Source organism: Episyrphus balteatus, chromosome 1, assembly GCF_945859705.1.
Source record: "Episyrphus balteatus chromosome 1, idEpiBalt1.1, whole genome shotgun sequence".
In the NCBI taxonomy this organism is placed as follows: Eukaryota; Metazoa; Arthropoda; class Insecta; order Diptera; family Syrphidae; genus Episyrphus; species Episyrphus balteatus.
In genome coordinates this window covers 115,996,421-116,014,079 of record NC_079134.1, presented here as the reverse complement: position 1 = coordinate 116,014,079, position 17,659 = coordinate 115,996,421, and the positions used below count along the sequence as shown (strand labels likewise).

General features: G+C 31.9%; 1 protein-coding gene across 3 annotated transcripts; it reads left to right on the top strand.

The window, feature by feature from the left end:
• The first annotated feature begins 4,942 nt into the window (after positions 1-4,942).
• Positions 4,943-16,564, top strand: LOC129905488 (nucleoside diphosphate phosphatase ENTPD5). Of its 3 annotated transcripts, none has more exons than XM_055980956.1 (6): positions 4,943-4,966; positions 12,751-12,886; positions 12,948-13,091; positions 13,152-13,794; positions 15,687-16,029; positions 16,095-16,564. In XM_055980956.1, the coding sequence occupies exons 1-6, from the start codon at positions 4,958-4,960 to the stop codon at positions 16,182-16,184; spliced, it is 1,365 nt and encodes a 454-aa protein (XP_055836931.1). In that variant the 5' UTR covers positions 4,943-4,957; the 3' UTR covers positions 16,185-16,564. The 3 variants fall into 3 exon arrangements, with proteins under 3 accessions (XP_055836931.1, XP_055836929.1, XP_055836930.1); XM_055980954.1 differs by lacking the exon at positions 4,943-4,966 and adding an exon at positions 5,281-5,478; XM_055980955.1 differs by lacking the exon at positions 4,943-4,966 and adding an exon at positions 12,487-12,696.
• The last annotated feature ends 1,095 nt before the right edge of the window (positions 16,565-17,659 follow it).

Sequence of the window (17,659 nt, the reverse complement as noted above, 5' to 3'; positions counted from 1 at the left end):
TGCATGGAAGGAACATCAAGAGAAACCAGAATGGGCCGACATCTCCGACCGAAGCCCCACTCTAAAAGCATATTGGGCACAATGGGACTCACTTCATGTGCAAGAAGGGCTACTCAGGCGTAAGTGGGAATCCGCAGATGGTAAATCCTATGTAATGCAGCTAGTCGTACCTCAGTCAAAGGTAAATGATGTTCTCCGAGAGATGCACGGTGGAACTTCTGGAGGCCATTTAGGCATCAACAAGACGCTGGAAAAGCTACGACAGCAATTCTACTGGTTACGTATGAGAGAAGACGTTGAAAAGTGGTGCCGAAAATGTGATACTTGTGCCGCTAGCAAAGGACCAGCTAGAAAAATCCAAAGCAAGATGCAGCAGTACAATGTGGGTGCACCTTTTGAGAGAATTGCAATAGACGTAGCAGGTCCTTTTCCCGAAACCAACAACGGAAATCGATACATCCTTGTAGTGATGGACTACTTCAGCAAATGGCCTGAGGCATTTGCCATTCCAAACCAGGAAACCAAAACAGTTGTGGATAAGATTGTCTTTCATTGGGTGAGCAGGTTCGGAGTACCCATGGAACTTCATTCCGACCAAGGAAGGAACTTCGAATCTAAGATTTTTCAAGAGGTTTGCTCACTCCTTGGCATCAAGAAGACGCGAACAACACCGCTTCATCCACAATCTGATGGGATGGTTGAGCGATTTAACAGGACACTTAAGGAACACCTGTCAAAAGTAGTCAATGATAATCAACGAGACTGGGACCGACATATTCCATTATTCTTGATGGCTTATAGAAGTGCAACACATAGTTCTACTGGACATACACCATCGGAAGTCCTATTTGGCTCAACAATACGTCTGCCAAGTGAGATAAAATTTGGAAGTGTTCCAAACGAGCCACATGAAATGGATGAGTACGTAGATAAACTGAAAGGAACACTGGCTGACATTCACCAACGGACAAGGACAAATATAAAAGCGTCTAGTGACAGGATGAAAACAAGATATGACGCACGAGCGACAGCAACAGGGTTTCAAGAAGGAGAACTTGTGTGGTTTTACAATCCCCACCGACAAAAGGGACTATCACCGAAGCTACAACAAAACTGGGAAGGCCCTTACACAGTAATAACCAGAATTAACGACGTAGTTTACCGTATACAAAGAGGGGTAAGAGGCAAACTAAAGGTAGTTCATTGTGACCGTTTACATCGTTATAATGGTGATAGAAGCAATGGAGTTGTTCGGGACGAACAATCCTAAGAGGGGGGCAATGTAACGATGAATTACTGAACTACTTTTGAGATAAAAGTCTGAACACACTACCTACTACTGCAAAGGTAGAAATGTGAACGGACCTTTAGTAATTAAGAAAAATATCTCACTGAACACATCTAAAAATATCCCACTGAACATATCTCACTGAACACATCTCAAAATATCCCACACTGAACACATCTCAAAATATCCCACTAGACTGGAAGCCTTCCTGGAAAGGAAGTTTCGAGAGACAGGGACGAGAGCCTTCGAGGACGTTCTCGAGTCTCGAGATTCCGGTATAAAAGGCAGCGTAGACACCGACCGGAGACAGTTTAATCTTGAAAGTGAAAGAGTACAGTACAAAGTGAAATAAAGTGTTGCGAATTGTTAGTAGTAAATAAAGTGATTTAAAAGTGTGTTTGTTTGAGCGAATAATAAAAGTAAATTGAGTTGAAATAAAGTGTGTTCTTATTTGAACGGAAATATAAGTGGAAATTAAATAAGTTTTATTGTGAACCCGGAATAAAACATTACACTATTTTAATACATTTTGTCCTTCCAAACGTGAGTTTTCACGTTTTTAAACAAATTCTAAACAATTTATGAAAAAATTAGTTTGGTAGCACAGATTTAAAACTCTTCAAAAAGTTAAGCCCTGAGAAATCTCCGGGCTAAACAACTAAGCCCAAGGGGCTAAGGTGTTGTTGTATTTAACATGTAAATTGCTTAGCCCAGACTGCGCTTTTTTTGTCTAGCTAAGACCGGTTGTAATAAAAAACACACCTTATATGGATCAAGTGATAATAAAAAACGGCTAATATTACCTTATTATGTGTACTGTGACCAATATCAGCTACTATAATTCTTAATTGTTTTAAATTAAGCCTGGTACGCTGTTCGAGCTAAATTTTAGCCGAGATAAAATTCCCATACAAATTATCGATAATTTGTATGGGATGCATTTTAGCTCAGATAAAATTTTTCGATAATTTGTATGGGAGCTAAAATTTAGCGCGAGCTGCGTACCAGGCTTAAAAAGTGAAAAAGTAGGAAATTTACAAAAGTAAAATTTGTTTATTTCTTTCCAGCGCAACTTGCTTTTGGAAAAAACTACAAAAACTGTTTTTTAAACCAAATAAGCTTTCATTATTCATTATTTTTAATTTTGTGGCCGGAAAAACTGTCACAAAATGAATTTGAAAATTTTTACTTTTTGACTTTTTGCAAAAAGTGGCCATAGTAGTTATACCTTAAAAAAAAATAATTCGTGTTCTTTTTTTCTGTTGCAAATGGCTTCAAATGCCAAACGTCATTCCTTTTTCGATTCCTTTCCTGGTTCTTTTTGTGCTCCGACTCGGCTCCGTTTTCTCGGAATGGAGAATTTCACCACACCAATACATATGTACGGTACGGTACGGCTACGCGGTAATTATAAATTCCATACTAATTTCAGCCACCGTGGAGCCCGTTTCGAGGCCAAGCTCGGACTCACTTCGGAGCCGATTCGGACCCGGGTCGGACTCGTTTGCTTGAAGGGTAGTAGTTTACCACAGTACACATAATAAGGTAACCCTTCAAGCAAGAAAACAGAGTTCAGAAAAGACACTCCTACCGAGAAAAACGGGGTTTCTCCACGAAGGAGAAATCGTGGTGAAAAAACCAATACATATAAAATCGGCTGCGCGGTGATTATAATTTCCATACTAATTTGAGCCGCCTTCGGACCTGTTTCTGAGCCGAAGTCGGACTCAACTCCACCTGAGGCGGGTCGGATTCGGACCGAGGTCGGGCTTGTTTGCTTGAAGGGAACCCTTCAAGCAAGAAAACTGAGTTGAACAAAGAAACTCCGACTTCAGACCGCGAAAATCGGGCTTGCACTCACAAACTTGCAACTTTTTTGTGTATGAACACAAAAGTCGAACGAGAATCGTGGTGAAAAAGTACGAAAAGGAAAATTGACGAAGGAAAGACAAAGGGAACAGAAAAACAAAGCGTCAACTTCATTTTATCTTTTTTCTTGCAGTGTTTGTGGCGTGTCGTGTCTCGCCTTGTTTAATATTAAATTACTATATATAATTTGGGATCATTTTAAGCCAAAAAAAGAATTCATAGATAAAATATGGGTGAGTGTGCTCGCGCAGTGATTTTTTAAGTAATAAACTAATCATTTTGTGTTTTTCTTAGGAAATCTTCTTCGGCAGAAAAAGAAAATAAAAAAAAATAAAACAGTTTCAATGAAAAAAAAAAAAATCTGGTTCTTTTTTTGGTCGCAAATGCGAAACGTCATCCCTTTTTTGTTCCTCTTTCTGGTAGGTTTTCGCTGCTCCGGCTTGGGTCCGATTTCGGCTCCGTTTTCTCGGAATGGAGATTTTCACCACACCAATACATATGTAATCGACTTCGCGGTGATTATAATTTCCATACTAATTTGAGCCGCCTTCGGACCAGTTCCTGAGCCAAAGTCGGACTCAGCTCCGCCTCAGACGAAGCGGATTCGGACCGAGGTCGGACTTGTTTGCTTGAAGGGTTCCCTTCAAGCAAGAAAACGGTGAAGGCCAGCGGCAGGAGAACTCGATGTCATTCGACAAATTGTGGATGTTGAATGATTGTGGGTGCTGGTGGCGTCAGGCTGCCGAAGAAGATTTCCTAAGAAAAACACAAAATGATTAGTTTATTACTTAAAAAATCACTGCGCGAGCACACTCACCCATATTTTATCGATGAATTCTTTTTTTGGCTTAAAATGTTCCCATATTATATATAGTAATTTAATACTAAACAAGGCGAGACACGACACGCCACAAACACTGCAAGAAAAAAAATAAAATGAGGTTGACGCTTTGTTTTTCTGTTCCCTTTGTCTTTCCTTCGTCAATTTTCCTTTTTGCACTTTTTCACCACGATTCTCGTTCGACTTTTGTGTTCATACACAAAAAGTTGCAAGTGTGTGAGCGCAGCCCCGTTTTTCTCGGTCGGAGTGTCTTTTCTGAACTCCGTTTTCTTGCTTGAAGGGAATGGACACCAATCTGCCAGGTTTTTCAATGGAACGCACTTTCAACGAATTCAATACAAATCGTAAAAGTGTCAAAAATTTAACACGAATTTAACTATTTAACGCAATTCACACACGGCCTTAGTAGACTACCACTTCCACATGGTATAAGATGAGAAGGTATATCATTAGAGTCGCCATTTTACAAAACGGAGTAATAAGTTTTTGATATTTAATTTGGCAAAGTCAAAATCAACAACAATTTCCAAGACAAATTTGTTAACAACAACAATTTCAATGGGGCAGCTGTCAAAAACTTAGGAAGCCATCTTTTTTTTTTCTTTCATCTGACAGTTCTCGATACAGACTTTTTTCGTGTGATCATACCTTCTTTTCTGTATGCCATGATTAAAGCCTGGTACGCTGCTCGCGCTAAATTTTAGCTGAGATAAAATTCCCATACAAGTTATCGATAACTTGTATGGGATCCATTTTATCTCGGCTAAAAATGTTCGATAATTTGTATGGGAGGGGAGCTAAAATTTAGCGCGAGCAGCGTACCAGGCTTAACGCAGAAAGTTATTGGAACAAAGTAATCTTTAATCATGCAGAAAGCAAGGATGCATTTTAGCTCGACTTAAATTTTTCGATAATTTGTATGTGAGCTAAAATTTATCTCGAACTGCGTAATTAAAAAGATGATAGAGGTCAAGCCTGGTACGCTGCTCGCGCTAAATTTTAGCTGAGATAAAATTCCCATACAAGTTATCGATAACTTGTATGGGATCCATTTTATCTCGGCTAAAAATTTTCGATAATTTGTATGGGAGCTAAAATTTAGCGCGAGCAGCGTACCAGGCTTCAGTGAGAACAGTAAGCTAAATATTTAAACCAATTTAAGCACTGCCTTATTGACTACCGTGGTGAAAAAACATTCATCCGTTCATATCGTATGACGTCATAGATTTCCAATCTTCTTATCTATACTTGGTTTCGTATCTTTATATAAATGATATATGTCCTAGAGTGTCCACTGTTCAGGTTCATTCGGCAGTCTTCTCTTCGGAGTAACATTACTATTTGTAGGAAGTATTTGTGAGCAGTGTAGAGGTTGTTCGGTGAAACATAAAAAAAATAAGAACCTTTCCGATTTGTGAATACAATCAACTTTATTTACTTTTATATAATTATGACGTCCCCAGATGTTAGAAAAAGAAAAGTAAGTTACTAATATTATATTATAATTAGCCAAATCACTACTCTATCAATAATAAACACTTCATTTAAGTGTTTTAAGTTAAAAAATACTGTATTATTAAAATGAAAATAACAACTCAAATTCCCTTAAAAAAACATGGTTATCATTTGGTTTTAGAATTATTAACTATGAAGTGAAAAAACTGTTTTTGTTTCCTAGGAATTTATTGAAACTAGCGCGGATATTTTGCAAACACTACCTGTTAGATTCTAATGTAGCTATATAATAGGTTCCTATGCGTGCATTCGTGAACCATCGGTATTTTGATAATGAACCATGACCGAAGCTAGAACGAAGGTATGTGCTATATATAAAAGTTGAGAACATTTTATCAGAAACAGCACGTTGCTACTTTTTATCACCGCAAAAATACAAATATATCAAGGTTCACTTTCCCGAAAGTCGTTTGACATCAATGATTTAAAAATATTTACGCGCTATATGCAACCGTGTTTTTTATGAATCTAATCATCTCAATTTGTTAATAGCTAGCTACATAGGCATACTGCAGAGGACAGAAAATTACTTCGCCGTAGGTAAATTAGGGTTTTTGAAATTAAGGTTATATTTTAACTAATTGACCTTTGAAGGCTAAATGTAATTTATACGAAAAATTTGTTTTCGTTAAAATTGATTGGGGCAATATAGCTATCACTAAAAAAGTGAAGTGGTGATAAGAAGTAACATGATGATGAAAATAATTTATAGAATATTTCGACTAAAAAAGAACCCTCAATCTGACTAAAACTTTTCTTAAAATACAATTTTATCATTTCACTGATGATTCAATTTCAAAACAAGTCTTAACCAAAACCATACATTTTTTAAGTAAAAATGTTCCGTTTCGTATTACCTTCATGAAGGTATTCTTGCTTCACTGTCTTAAATAAAAATTTTAAATTATGCATTTCAATGATAACTATACATTCATTGCTGTATGCCCAATTCTACAAGAAATCCGAAGATTACATTTCCAAGAAAGTTTTCTGTCCGTAAATAGTCTTTACGAAATATTAAATGGCGCCCGTGGTTGGCTCACCTTGTACAAATATTGCAATCATGCTATGACTTATCGTAATAGTTTTTTGTTAAATTAGTTCTCACAACAAGTCTCTATTCAATTTAAGGGCTGCAAATTATTGCTTTTAATCAAATCTTTATGTTTCAAATCATTAAAATTGATATTCTTTTTATGTTTTAAATCATTAAAATTACTAGTTTTTATGTTGCAAATCATTAAAATTGCTCAAACGTTTCTCGCTCTCCCATAATATAATTTAATTAAAAAAAAAAAAAAAAAAAAAAAAAAAAAATATTAAAAATTTAAAATAATTGAAAATTTAAAAAATTTAAAATTTTAAAATTAAAAAATTAATATTTAATACTTCAAATTTAAAATTATATACAAATTTACTCCTCATATCTATGTTAATATAAACTTTTATCTAATATTTTGTGTAACAGTTATTTATGTAATTTATTATTTCAAATTTATTGTAAATCTTTTTGATATATCTTCTCTTTATATAATTTTATTTATTATACTGAAATGTCATTTCCGGCAGACGGCAGCATTGTCATGTCCGTATTTCCAATAGAAAAAGAAATTGTAATTTATCTAATGAATAAAGGAAGAATCTAATCTAATCTAATCTCTACTGGTCCCTTAGTAATGTTTTTTGTCTAAAAAAATTTAACTTGCATTTTTTAATATTTACTGCCAGGTTTGATTGCTATTTTAGATGTTTTGAACGATTAAGATTTCTTCCAATACTCTCAGAGTGTCATATAATTATAAGGAGCACACACAAAAAAAAGTAGTCAATTTTTTTACTAGGGAATTTATAGAGTATGAACTTGTCTTAATTCTTTCCTATAAGTATTTCTTACTTTTGCTTGAATATACCCAGTGTTGAACCAAAAAAAAAAATAATTTTCAGCATATATAATTGTCCCAAGAAATGAATTTGTCTTAGATTAGGCAAGCGCTAACCCAAAAAAGGACAGTTTCTAATTTTTGTTTACTTTACTTACTTGCTTGGTCCATAGCTTCAATTTATTCTAACTGGAAGAAAAAGGTGAAATTACTTCCAGTAAGTTTTTGTTGTTAGGCTCTGTGTTAAATTTCTATTAACTGATCTTCGAAGTTTGACGAAAACACGACTAGAGAGAGATTTAAGAGTACTTTGCTATTAGGTTTTCAAATTCCATAAAGCATAATTTATGCAAAAATGAATTTTTTAAATCATGACTGGAAATGATTTCTTGTTTAAAATTTGACGTTTTATTGATAGAAGTGTCTTTTGAAATTTTATGTACATTAGGGCCTGGCTACACAGTGTTGTGCCCAATCACGTTCCAATTCACATTTTATAGGAACAAACGTCAAAAAGAGGAAAATCCTCACCCCCCTTGCCAACAAACTGACTGGTTAGGCGATTGAAAAATCACCGTGTAGCCAGGCACATAGACTGATTCAAAAAAAATTTTTTTTTTGTTCAAAGTAATACCGAAAATATTGTTGGAAATGACGATAAAAAATACTGTAAAAGTTTCAGCCCTTAACATTAACATTAAGTACCGCCGCATCGCAAATTTCTATTTCCCATATGATTTACATGGGAAAGATTGTGTTTTTGAGTTTCGAATTTTTTAACTTTTATTTTTCAACAAAAAGTCTGGATTTAAATACAAGAAAGTGAATAAATCTAGCATTTTTGATGAACGATACAAAATTATAAAATTCCAAACTCAAACACACAATCTTTCCCATGTAAATCATATGGGTAATAGAAATTTGCGATGCGGCGGTACTTAATGTTAATATTAAGGGCTGAAACTTTTACAGTATTTTTTTTTTGTCATTTCCAACAATATTTTCGGTATTACTTTTAACAAAAAAAATTTTTTTTTGAATCAGTCTAATGTACATAATTGGGAGAAAGAATAGGAAGCCATATCCCGTTAGATCGGATCTTATTTTAGCTTTTCTATAAATTTTTGAAGAAAGTCTTTTGGCTTAGATTTAATTTCAGTCAGGATTATAATATAACAACTTCAGCTTAAGATATATGTACAAATGTATATTTTTTATAATTTGGTTTGATAATTTATCTGCCGCGTTTTAACAATATTTACAAATAAATAACAAAAATATTCAAAGCCTGTTCATATGCAACAAACGAGTGAAAAAAAAACTTAAGCTCAAGTTTTGGATTAGTGCGAACTAAGAAATTTCTCAGGAAAAAATTTTACCCAAACGTTCACTTGAGAAAAATTTTCGATTTGAATGAGGATATGAATACGGTTTTCACTTGACTTATGTGATGACTAACAATTCTATCCTATATGTATGTATGCAAGAAATTTGAAAAAATTTAAGTCTGTAGTAATGTAAATACTTTATCAGCAACCAACATTTTTAGATAATTAAAAAAAATATATACATATCTTTTGAAAGAAGCTTTCAAACTTCAAGGTACCAAATACAAATAAATAAAGTAAGAATTTTATCAATATTTTAAAAAGGTGATAATTTTTTGATTGAAATCAAATATTTTGCATCTAAAAAAAATCACAAAAAACAAAACAAAATGTATTATGTTTTGTTATCATAATTATCTTATTATAAACACATATTTAAAAAGCTGAAAAGACCCTGCGTGTGTATATTTGTGTGTATTAAATTGCTGCACATTGAGCAATCAAAATTTGGTCTTTTTAGAATTTACGTAACAAGTGAAAAGTTAAAAGATCAATTTCGTTGCAAATCCCAATGTACCTTACAGTGTACCGTGTATATAATAATTTATACAAAATTTATAGCTACATAAATGTAATTACGATTTAAAACTAAAATCAAATAATTATAATTGCATAACGTACAGATAATGTATATTATGTACTTATGTACATATACATATAAAATATTTTTTTTTTAATATTGCGTTTTTTATAAAACTTAGTATACTAACTCATAGCAAAAAAAAAATGCAATTTTTCAGTGTATATAACTTTTGAGTTTTGTTTTTTGACAACGAAAATCATTTTTTAATGATTCAAGAAGTGGCATACATGTATGCCACTTATAGCCTATTTTTTATTTTAGTTAAATGAGTGTTTAGTTGCGACATTAAAATAATCGAATATCGAATTAAAGTTAATACTTGTGCTTTTAATTATCAGGTAATTTGTAAAGTTTCTACTATCTACACAATATATATTCATATACATACATACATAATGATCTGTTTTTAAATATAAAAATTAAAACTAATTGCAGAGGAATTAAAAAAAAAAATAATAAAACCCATTTCTTTGAATACTATAAAAAAAAAACATTGTTTTAAAAATAAAACCAAATCATGTTTTTTTTTTCTCGTGACCAATTTTAAAAATGCCTTGGATTGAATTATAAATATAAATAAAATACTTGAGTAGTTCTTCCCTAATCTATTTTTCTTGTTATCTCAAATTTGTTCGTACATATTATGTATAGTACAGGTTGTGCTTTCAAAACATAAACCGGCTGGTCATCTTGTAGATTAGATAATAATATCTTGTTATGAGTGTGCAACGTGCTGAATCTGCTAGTCATTTGTTTAAATGATACAAAAGTTGATAAAAAATAGTGAAACCTTTGATAAATGAATAATTAGATTTTTCGACTGATTGAAACGTATATTTTTTCTTATAATGTATGTTGTGTAATAAAATGAGAATTCATTAATTGACATACTTTCGATGTGTTGTGTTTTCCTTGTAACTTAAACATAAACACATAAACTGGAACTAAAGTTATCTAAATGATAGTAAAAATATATCAACTTAATCTTCTTTCTCTTTTGTGTTGCGATTAGTAAAACTTTTATTTGTATCGTATTTTAACTGTATCTTGTCATTTGGACTAGAACTATTTGAAATGAAATAAAATGTCATTTACCACATGTTTTTCTTAAATATTGTTGCCCTGAGTAATTTTATTTTCACAGTTTAAAAAACGATGAGACAACTATTAATATTTCTTGAATGCATGCCAGTAGAAACCAAATATCTATTGTACTAGTAATTACATTATATTAATAAGCTTTTGAGCTGATATTCAAAAAGTATTGCATTTTTGAGTACAAAAAACTTAAACTTAAAAAAATATTTAAAAAATCTTTGCAGCCGTTAAATAAATATATAAAATTATATAAAATTGGTATGTCATTTTGTTGTAATTAATTAATTCAGGTGAAACCAACATTTCAAAAATATTCAATTTCCCGTTTTCGAATTTTTTTTTGTAAAATTCAAAATTTAATTTTTTCAAATTTTTATTTTGAATATTAAAATCATACAACAAATGCTTTTCCATAAAAAAAATCGTTGAAATCGAATAAGTAGTTTTGGAGCAAATCAGATTAAAAAAAATGCACTTTTTTTAAATTTTCTATCATCGAAATGTTAGGTCTGATTGCTATCTTTACTTTTATTGTACGAATGCAGAACTTGATATGTATTTATGTACATTAGGGTGGTTCTTATCTTACTCTTTTACGAAAATTGAGTGCGACGCCACCTAAAGCAGGTCCAAAAAATGATTAAAAAATACCATTTTTTCATATTTTTATCTCTTACTCCCACGGCCCTAATTCGATAAGAAGTTGTTGCTAGAGCAGGGGCGATATTCTGTGTTCAGTGTTGGGTAAATGGCTGATGTTTGATCGTTCATACCATGAACCTATTATATATGGACTGCTATTTGCGTTATAAAAATGGTTCAACCAAATACAAAACGACTCTAGCTCTAAGTTCTCACCTATCGGGAACTAGGGAAAAACATTTTTGACGTTTCTTTCGGGAAAATTTTCTCAAGTCGTGTTCTAGGGATGATTTTCAAAATAAATATTTAGTCAATTTTCTGAATTGAAATTTAGGTAAAATAGTAAATTGAGTTAGGGAGATTTTTCTTGCCTAACTTTCTAGACAACTTTCCAATAAAATTGCCTAAATTGGAAGGATTTTTTTTTGACAGCTTACCAATCACAGACGTGAATTTGACCTAAATATGAAGTCCCTATGGCAAAGTATTCCGGCATTGTGCCATTTGCATAAAAAAATATTATTTTGCTTCGATTCACTATAACTTTACCTTGCCATTCTGCTATTCATCGGGTGAACTAAATTATCATACCTTCCACGTAAGTAAACGTCAACTCAAAAAAAAAAAAAAAAAAAAAAAAATGGCGACGAACTAAATTGAAAGAAAAAAAAAATTATTTTGTTTGTGTTTCATTGCATAGAAAAAATAAAAACAACCGATTACATATTAACAAATACTTATAAATTTATAAGGAGTTTCATTTTGCTTAATTTTAACGATGATGAATTTATTTTAAAAATCAAAAGTGACAGATCCGCAACATTTTTTATGCGGATTGCAAATGTATGGAGCAAGTTCATTCACGTGAATAGTGGAATACCGAACAACATTACCGATATTACCGACGTGAGTTTGGATTCCCTCCGATGAATAGCAGAATGGTAATTGTTGAATATTTAGAGATTATTCCACCCAATGGAAAGCAGAATAGGGCTGATAGTTTCGCACATTAGGTCAGTTCAAATTTAAATTTAAATTGGTTTTCTATACAATTTGAAATTCGAAATGACATAATTTGCGAAATTATCTCATTTGGTCTGTAGTGAAAACAGACTAACCCCGGCATACGTGTTTAAAATTGGACTAAAGTTGAGCTAACTTTCGACTCTTTATAAACGTAGTAGCACTCCCAAGCATAAGCAAACCATGTGAATACGTATACAAATGTTCTTTTCATTGCTAAATACAACAACAAAATTGTTGTGTTATTGTTGTTTCCAATGGAAAAATCAATGCGGTTTGTACAAATTAGGTGAAATGACAGCTGCGTAGACTCCCCTATGGGCTGGCAATTCTAGATTATCTATTGGGTGTTTGACTACAAAATAAAGAAATATTTTTCACTATTGAGTACTTACTGGTTTTGTTGTAATCGCATCGCAATACATCCAATTAAGTAATTGAAAGAGTTTTCAAGACGAACTCTTCATGTTATTAAAATGAAACTCAAACAAAAAGAATATACACAAGTGTATTGTAATAAGTAAAGAGAATTTTCGAAAATAAGTGTCATGGAAGTTGAATACCGACTTGTTAGTTAAGTCTCCCTGGTAATTCATTCATAATAAATACGTTTTAAATTATAGCTTAACCAGACAGATGTGCCTGAGAGACCATCAAGTCGAAGAAAATCACAAGGACCTTCGAGCGGAGGAACCAGCAATCTAAAACTATCATTCCTATGCCTAATAGTATCGGTTTTGTTAATCTTAGTTGTATTAGGTAAAAATACTTAATTTTTTTATCCTCAAATTGAAATTTTCAAGTTTAATTTTGTGCTTAGGGGTCTATATGGATTCAATGAGTCCTATTTTTGAAAGGATTGCATCTAAATTTGGCTATGACAAAACACAATATGCAGTGATAATAGATGCTGGATCAACTGGAAGTAGAGTTCTTGCTTATAAGTTCCACAGAAGTCTCATTGGTGAGAAAAGTGACAAAATTTATAACAGACAAGATTTGTATTTATTTATTTTTTTTTTAGATCACAAATTGATTTTAGATGAAGAAATTTTTAAGGAGCGAAAACCAGGACTTTCATCTTTTGCAGATTCTCCTCTTAAAGGAGCCAACACTATAAAACTACTCTTAGATGAAGCAAAAGCTTTTATTCCCAAAGAAAAATGGTCTGATACACCATTGGTTTTGAAAGCTACCGCTGGCCTCAGATTGTTGCCACAAGTGAAAGCTGAAAATCTGCTAAACGCTGTCCGAGATTTGTTTGCCAAATCCGAATTCAATGTTAACGAAAATGCCGTAGAAATTATGGATGGTACAGATGAAGGAATATTCTCGTGGTTTACAGTAAATTTCTTGCTAGGACGTCTTTCTAAGGCGAATCAAGCCGCCGCTTTGGATTTAGGTGGAGGCAGTACACAAGTTACATTTTCCGTACCTGATCCAGAACAAGTTCCAATTTATGAAAAATACATACATCCTGTGCAAACACTCAATAAGCAAATGTATGTTTTCACGCACAGTTACCTGGGCCTCGGTTTGATGGCTATTAGACATGCAGTGTTTACTCGTAATTACAAAAAAGGTGATACTGTTTTGGAGAATGCATGTTTAAATCCAATTATTCACAACAAAACTTGGACGTATTCAAATGTGGAATACAAGATAAGGTAAGAAAACATTTTGCACAATTCAAATTTTGTGTTCCACGATAAGTTGCATATTCGTGAAACTGCTCAACTCACATTGAATAAGACATGAAAGTTAAACTTCATTTCGTTTATTAATATAAAAAAGTCGGAATAGAATTATTTAAGTTACAGAATTAATTAAGTTGAATTAAATTATAAGTTTCTCTGCTAGAAGATGTCTTTTCTGCGTCGCTTTTAATGAAATTCATAAGAGGTCTACAAAATGTGACAAAGTTCCATTTTTGTGTAAAATTACTTACAAAAAACTTATTGTCAACTATTGATAATTTATTAAAAAAAATATATGGGTATTTCCATTGTAACGGGTGTGACACAGTTATTTCATTTTTTGTTCCTGGTTTGTGTAGTATTCACTAAACAAGGTATTAAATAGCTTCACCACCTAATTTATGTATTCAGTTGTTAGTATACTTAGAGATTAAAAAACTGTGTTTTTATAACAATTTAAAAATTAAACGGGTGTGATATTTTTTTGTAACAGGTGTGAAATCGCATGAAAAAAACGTAATTATACAATATATAATTTGTATACCATACCTTAAAGAAAAAGTCAAAAATTTCAAATATTTAAGCCTTATTTATACAAAAAATAATTTCGGCCGCAATCTGAGTAAACTTACATCCAAATTTTGGACAAAAATGAGCATCCACCGGCAAAACTGTTAATCTAGGTTTTTTGCAATAATGATTGCTTTGACAACTTTTATTAATTTTCCTCATCTTTTACTCAAAAACTCGAATTTTTTTTAGATTGAGGTACATACACTTCGCGTCACTTGAATAGAAACAACATTTTTTCTTTAGAAAATAGCGATTGGCGCTTTGGTGAGGTAACTAAGTAGATTTTTGGTTTTGCATTTTCAAAGAGGAACTTTTAACAAACAATGTTGTAAAAACAAAAAACCCAAAACAGAAACCGTATGGCTCGCATTACCTCACAAAAAACAGTGTTTTTTTTGCGTCACTTGAATAGAAACAAGCTCTTAAATTAGATAAAAATGATGAAAAATCATGGAAAACACTAATTATAGTAAAGCAATATTAAGCTTTGACATTATTTGCACATTATAACCAATTATGGGCTACGAGCTACCAATAGGCACCACAGAAAATGCATAAATAGCAGCTAACATTGGAAATGCACCTGCACTATGCAAAATCGAGAAAGATATTGGAAAATTTGCCAAATTTGGATGAGATAATTTTTAAAATATCGTAAACTAGTGATCAAATCAAAAAATAAGACAGGTGAGACCCAAGTCACGAGCAGAGAAAAAAATAACTTAAAAACTAGCTGCAATTTTCTTCACTTTGCCGCTCTTGTCATTTTCGAGAAATTATCAAAAACCAAAAATACTTTTTTCTAAGAAACCCTTTTATTTTTTGTTTTTTACGTGGCTGGGCTTGTAGATAAATTTATAAATCACTAACCATTCGTCTATTATTTTTTAAACATTTAGTCTTAAATGAGGATACAACAAAGTTACACAGTATGGGATTTACCCTGAGTTGATCAACTTTTTCCATTGATACACCTGAAAACTTAACTGAGAATTTTTTTTACTATGTCTGGGGCGCCCGCCGCCCAAGGATTCTAGCTGTAAGGGCCTTAAAATAATATGCTTGAAATAACTCGATTTAAAAATTAAAATTAAGTGTAAAATTCTAGCCTGTAAGTTTTTTATAGGCAAACGAGACGAAGTTTTGTATTTTTAATATTTTAAAGATGAAAAGCATGTGTAACGTTTAACAAAAATATGAGACGAAAGTTTATATGCAACATTTTTTCGTATTTCTTGTCTTATTTAATTAAATAACTTATAATTAATTAATGTATTTTCTCAAAACAGTGGCAAAGAGAATTCAAAATCAACTCTAGAAAACCCTGTTGTTGATTTTGAGGATTGTTTGGAGTTAGTTAAAAGTCAAGTGATGCCTCTTATTAAGCCAAAACCTTTTACTCTGAAACAACATACTGTCGCCGCCTTCAGTTATTATTTTGAACGAGCCGTTGAATCTGGATTAATTGACCCATTTGCTGGAGGTGAAATCACAGTGGAAGACCTTCGCAAGAAAGCACGAGAAGTGTGTGCTATTCCGAATGATGACCAGCCGTTCATGTGTTTCGACCTTACGTATATATCTATTTTATTACGAGAAGGTTATGGACTTTCGGATTCCAAAAAAATAAAGGTAAGTTTATTATAACGAGTATGTAATATAAAAAAATTTATTAACTATTATTAATTTTTTCAAAGTTATACAAAAAAATTGACAACCATGAAATTTCATGGGCATTGGGATGTGCCTATAATGTGCTCACTAGCGATGAGCGCTTCCAAGCATAAAATAAATTAAGGATAAGTTTCTGTTAAAAAGGAGCAAGCTATGGTGCCTTAATAAATTGAAGAATTTATGATATCTGTGCACAATTAATCATCAAAAAATTGACTTGTCTCTGATATTCGGTAAAAGTAAAACACAACGATGCACAAGCGCCTTTTGTATTTTATTTCTTATCGAACAACTAAAGTCCATCGACAATTAAAAAAAAGAATCATCTAGCGCTTAAATCGGACAAATTCACAGTTTAGGAACTACAGTTTTTGATGCAGAACAAGAAATAAAAAAAATTCCACATCAGTCGGTGCAATAAAAAAATGTATATATGTAATAGTATATCTTGTCGATAAGAAAAAATACAGTAAAACATTTACAAAAAGTGAAAGATATTTTTTTTAAACCAGTAAGGGCTCTGATGTTGTGTTATTTTAAAGCATACAAAAACAGTAAAAGGAAAAATTGGGCTAACAAACGGCCGATTAGCTCCGATTTTGATGAACGTCGCACATTGGGCCAGATTTTACTGAGTTAAGTACTCAAACACGGCTATAGTAAGAAACGTAAAACGGCATACAAAATCATAAAATTTTTTTTTGTTATTTGTTTTTTGTATTTTATTTTATTACTCAATCGAAATACATAGCATTCGAAATAATTTTTTTCAGCTAAACTTTAAAAACGCTTGTGATAAGAAAAACTAAGAGAAATAGTATGAAAATACCCCCAAAATGTGAAAAATGAAAAATCTAAAAAATTAGAGCTCTTATAAAGGAACCAGTGTGAATTTTAGGCTAAGTGAATCCAAATGCATTTTGTTCGATGAAAAAATGTCTTTAAAATATTAAACAGTTTAAATAATAATAATATTTATTAGACTGGGCCAAAAAAATAAAATATTTTTTTTTTTGAAAGTTACTTCGAAAATCTTGTTCAGGATGATGAAAAAAAAATTTGGTGAAAATTTGAGCCGTTAAAAGTAATTTTAAGAGGTCTATCATCGGTGTTTTTTATTTTTATACATGACAGATTCTTATAGGAAATTTAATTCTCTACAAAAAAGATCTCTTAGTAATTTTCCCTAAATTGAGTTCTGAAGAAGTTATTCACGATTTAAATCGAGAAAAAAAATTAAAAAATCAATTTTTAAATCGTGAATAACTTCTTCAGAACTCAATTTAGGGAAAATTACTAAGAGACCTTTTTTGTAGAGAATTAAATTTCCTATAAGAATCTGTCGTGGTTTTATTTTTCTATTCACTTATTTGCTCATCACAAAATTCCAAAGTGAAACAGTCAAATTGAAAAAATACTTCGATTTAAAAAGCTTAATTACTCGAATACGGCTCGTCTGACGAAAATTTTCAATGAGATCTTTTTTGTAGGAAATTTAATTTTATATAAAAAAAAAATATTTTATTTTTTTGGCCCAGTCTAATATTTATATATATTTACAGCTGTGTTCAAAATAATAGTAGTTCCT